Raw genomic sequence first — 5,138 nt, 5'->3', positions numbered from 1 at the left:
GGATGCAGGTTTTAGAAGTATGAAAGTTGGTGCTGGGAGGACAAGCGTGGATGGGTTTGAATCTTTGGGCAGGAGACCAGCCAGGAAACTATTGGAGGACATGGTCGTTTCTGACTCCATGCCAGCTTTCTATGAACGCTCTCTGGATAAGTATGTGTTTAGTCTCTAATTTTCACATGTGGCGGGGGCCACAGAGATGTTGCCACCAGCACAAAGAAGTTGCCTGACTTGCCCAAAGTTAGCAGGCTACTCAATGATCAAGTTCAGCTTTCAACCGTCGTTTACTGCCATTCTCCCGGAACCTAGAAGTACAGATAAGTTTGCTTTCTTCTCTCAGTGAATGTTAGGGGCGTGAGTTCCTCACTGGTATTGAAGGCAGTAGGGTACAGAAAGAGAGAGGTGGACTCTTAGTGGGCAATGGAGAACTCAAGCATTTGTTTAACCATGTCGGGTCCCACCTGTGCTTGGCATTATGTCAATGAAAGTCTTCCACACACACATTCCCTCAGGAACTCTTCTGCAGGTCTCATCGTCTTAACTCAGAGTCAGTTCCTGTTCAAATTGGGGGCGATGGTGAGAGAACAGTGAGTTGCTTACTCTAAGCCACACACTCCCCTCTGCTGAGTGCTATTTGCTCAACCTCCCAGAAGATGATGGATCCTAGGAACCACTTTGAAGTACTTGCTCTGAAGGCCACTGTCCATAAGGTCAGTGATAACTATGTGGATGAGAAAGTGAGACAAACTTCTGTGTAAGAAATCACAAATCTCTTGCCTTAAAGCAACACCCATTCATCTTCTCCTGGAGTTCAGAAGTCTGAGCTGGCTTTGCTGAACTCTCAGGATCTCTGAAAGCCAATTCAACGTGTGCTGAGAAAGGCTGCTCCTAGCAAATACTGTACTGGCTGGGTCTCTGTGTGTGTCGACTTGACCCAGGCTGGAGTTATCACAGAGAAAGAGGCATCAGTTGGGGAAATGCCTCCATGAGATCCAGCTGTAGGGCATTTTCTCAGTTGGTGATTAAGTGGGGAGGGCCCCTTGGGGGGGTGCCATCCCTGGGCTGGTAGTCTTGGGTTCTATAAGAGAGCAATCTGAGTAAGCCAGAGGAAGCAAGCCAGTAAGTAACATCCCTCCATGGCCTCTGCATCAGCTCCTGCTTCCTGACCTGCTTGAGTTCCTGTCCTGACTTCCTTTGGTGATGAACAGCAGTTTGGAAGTGTAAGCTGAATAAACCCTTTCCTCCCCAACTTGCTTCTTGGTTGTGACATTTTGTGCAGGGATAGAAACCCTGACTAAGACAAATACTGTCTACTATCTTAGCTGTAGATTATATATAGCAATACATGTTTTAAGAATAATCTATACCCCTTGTTTTGATAGCGACATCTGACACTTTTGCTACGGTGATTTGAGAACATTCTGCTGTTGCATGTATCTGATGCAACTAGATCTCAATATTTATCCAAAAGCAATCATTTCTTTTCTCCTACTAGCTGACTATCTTGACCCTGACACTTGTACATGATGTGCTTGAACATGTTTGGTTTGGCTTAAGCCACTGTTTTGAAAGTAGGAATGCCTAAATTGAGTGTTTAGCTCTTCCATCCGTGATTTTTTTTTTTTTTTGTCTCCACTTCTTCCTCAAAATATTGTCTGGGTGCCATGCTCAACTCCTCAACTGTATTTTGTCTACAAAATGCTTGCTCAGCAGAAGCCTAATAAATGATATATAGCTTCTTTAAAGTTTTTTTTTTTTACAGCTTTTAAGTTAGTATATACTAAGTATATATAATAATAGATTATGGCATTTCCACATAAGTCATTGCTTGTCCCTCCCTTTCTACTACAATTAGGAAGGAGTACATAGCTTTGTTGTTGTTGTTAGTGTGTGTGCGTGCACATGTGTGCATGTTCGCATGTGCCACAGTGTGCATGTTCGCATGTGCCACAGTGTGCATGTGGAGTCAGGGGACAATTTTTGAGAATTGATGTCACTTTGACCTTGTTGAGTCAAGGTCTCTCTTGTTTCTGCTATTTTCTAGTTAGCATGCTTCAGGCATACTAAGTAAATAATAATTAAGGTTCCAGTTAATTTTTTCTCTACTACCCATGCCACGGTAGGAGTGCTGGGATTACTACTGGTGAACATCACTTTTATACATGGATTCTCAGAATTGAATTTAGGTTCTCAAGCTTGTATAGTAAGTGCTTTTACCCCCAACCCAGCCATTTCCCTGTACACCATTCTTGATCTCCTTTTTCTAAATCATCGTTCTTCTGAGACATTCACACAGGGACTGTAACTTGGTTGTAAGATGTCTGTGTGAGCCCTGTTCTTCCTTCCCATCAGCTCACTGGGTACCTGGTCCAGTATGGAAATCTGTATTATAGCTATAATCTTTAAACAGGAACAAGAACCATCCACCGAGTCTCAGTTTTTTATTCACATTTCTATGAGGTAAATATTGTCCTTTCTAGTTTACAAGTCAGATATGTAAAATTCAGGAAGCAAATTGACTTGTTCAAGGTCACACGGAATTCAAACCTTCTCAACTAAACTCAGCGCTTGTTTCTACGATACTGCAGCTGAGAGATAAGAAGAGGGTAAGCTCCAAAGAATGAGCAGCCGACATGTCAGACAGAAGGAATGACTTTAGTTTTTTTTAATTTTTTTTTCTTTTGTAGAAAAAATAAATCTTTATTAAAATAGTGAAAACCACGATGAAGCATTACAAGACAGGATGTGACCAAGAGGGAAATTAAAAGTGGATAAAAATCTTAACAGATTTAGAGTACTAAATGGATTGACTGTGTCAGAGAGTCAGTCTACTGAGTGGTTCTAAGTTCATCAACATATCAAAGCTAGGGGAGTTCCTAGTCCAGCTTGCTAGCCTGAGGTAAAGTCTGGGTTCCCGGCAGTGCTTGAGTGCTCAGCAGAAAGAAAGAATGCCGTTCAAACTCACTGGACGGAGCACAGGCTTTCCCGTGCCTAGAAAGGGCTATGCGGCTGGGCCGCTGTGCTACAAGCCATGCACAAGGGCGGGAGCTTGACCCCAGGAGGTCCGAGTCAATGTGTTGTGGTGGCCTGTGCCATACATGGGTAGTTCGACACTCAATTGGCATATGGGACCCTGTCCAAAAGGGGAGGAGCCAAGCTCCACCGGCTGATTGAATTCTAAGAGTCTGTCGTTTCTCACATCTCCTGAAGGGCAAGGTAGAAGGGTCCACATCTGTGAAAGGTTTCAACAGTCCAAGTTCCCCAGTGAGTCTTCCCAGGTTTTCTTCACAGTCGCGCCCTGTGTCGTCTGGAGACACGCCGGGCTCTGAGGTTTAGTTCCTCCGGAGTGGCAGATGATTTGGTGTTCACTGGACTCAAAGCCTGCCTCCTGGTCTCTCTGGCCTGCTGTGTTCAGCCCAGGATGCTTCTTGCATCTTCGGAAGGGTTGGGAGATGCCAAGTCGCCTGGTCTCTAAGTCAGTTAGTTGGCTGGCCTGGATCTTGTGAGAGGAGAGGAGGTGGGCACGGGTCTAGGGGCAGCAGTGAAGGAATAGCCTTGGGGCCAGGTGGCCTGCGCAGTCAAGATGGAATTGACTGTGTGCAGCGCCCACTGCAGTGCGGCTCCTGCGTGAGACAGTTGCCAAGTGAGCCAGGCCCGCTGCGAGACAGTGGGCTCCATGCTACTCGAGGGCACATGCAGGAAGGCACCTCCGGGGGCTTGCAGGTCGTCCAGCGTCACCTGCAAGGCATCCACGTTGGTGAAGACTCTGGACATGAGCAGTGAGAATGTTGGTAATGAGCTGGCTTCCGGAGGAGAAGACTGTCTGCGCCTCTTGGCAGAGTTGTACGTTGCACCTTGGCTGTCTCCAGAGCGACCGCGCTTCAGAGTCCTCACAGGAGATCTTGGCTGGGACCTTTGGTCCTTTATATGCAGTTTTGTGTGCGAGGAATCTCTTCTGTGGGTGGACTCCGGCTTGTCCTGTCCTTTCTCTCTGGAACGAAATGGCCTGTCCCTCTGCTTCTCCTCCAGCTTGCTGCTTCTTTTGTGGGGTCCGCAGGAGGAGACAGCCCAGCTTTGCCCAGATCGCTTCTGACTGAGGACCTTAACCTCCTGAGTTGGCCAGGTGTTCTCTTTGCCCATGGGAGAGGACTTGGAACTCCTGCCATTGTCACCCCGACTCTCAGAGGGCTGTTTCTCTTCTGCCTTCTTGTCTAGGGGCTGCTTTCTCTTGGAAGGAACCGGGATGGACATCTCTAACTTCACATGTCCAGGCTTCTCGACTTGCGTTTCACTCATGTCCGCTCCCAGGGCCATGCCTCTGCCTCCGTCTTTGGGTGGAGCTCACTGGCAAATGGTCCTGATAGGAGAGTTGACTGGCTTTAAATAGAGCCCTGGAAGCCCCTCCCCCTTCCTGCAGCACTCCCGAAGCTTTCGCCACGCCCTAGTCAGGGCACACCCTCAAGAAAGGGAGGGGCGGGGGCGGATAAATTCAATCTAACTCAAGGAAGTATTTTATGTTCTTTTAAAAATCTTTTTAAATTGGATATTTGACTTATTTACATTACAAATGTTACCCCCTTTCCCGATTCCCCCCTCAGAAGCCCCCTATCCCATCCTCCCTCCCCCTGCTGAGGGTGTTCCTCCACTCACCCACCCACTCCAGCCTCCCGGCTCTCATATTCCCCTACAATGGGGCATCGATCCTTCACAGGAGCAAAGGCCTCTTCTCCCATTGATGCCCAACAATGCCATCCTCTGTTACATATAAGGCTGGAGCCATGGGTCTCTCCATATGTACTCCTTGGTTGGTGATTTAGACCCTAGGGACTCTGGTTGGTTGATATTGTTGTTCTTCTTATGGGATTGTAAACCCCCTCAGCTCCTCAGTCCTTTTCTAACTCCTCCATTGGGGGCCCTGTGCTCAGTCCAATGGTTGGCTATGAGCATCTATCTGCCTTTGTATTTGTCAGGCTCTGGCAGAGCCTCTTAGGAGACAGCTATATCAGGCTCCTGTCAGCAAGCACTTCTTGGCATCTGCAGTAGTGTCTGGGTGACTATATATGGGATGGATCCCCAGGTGGGACAGTCTCTGGATGGCCTTTCCTTCAGTCTTTGCTCCACACTTTGCCTCTGTATTTGCT

General features: G+C 47.4%; 1 protein-coding gene across 1 annotated transcript; it reads right to left on the bottom strand.

Annotated features, from left to right (window-relative positions):
- Positions 1 to 2,690: 2,690 nt before the first annotated feature.
- LOC110321228 lies at positions 2,691 to 4,348 on the bottom strand. Its single transcript, XM_021197374.1, has one exon. The coding sequence runs from the start codon at positions 4,309 to 4,311 to the stop codon at positions 3,478 to 3,480; it is 834 nt and encodes a 277-aa protein (XP_021053033.1). The 5' UTR covers positions 4,312 to 4,348; the 3' UTR covers positions 2,691 to 3,477.
- Between the last annotated feature and the right edge of the window lie 790 nt (positions 4,349 to 5,138).

Source organism: Mus pahari, chromosome 5 (assembly GCF_900095145.1).
Source record: "Mus pahari chromosome 5, PAHARI_EIJ_v1.1, whole genome shotgun sequence".
Lineage (NCBI taxonomy): Eukaryota > Metazoa > Chordata > Mammalia > Rodentia > Muridae > Mus > Mus pahari.
The sequence above is the reverse complement of the archived record's forward strand: the minus strand, read 5'-3'. Positions and strand labels throughout refer to the sequence as shown.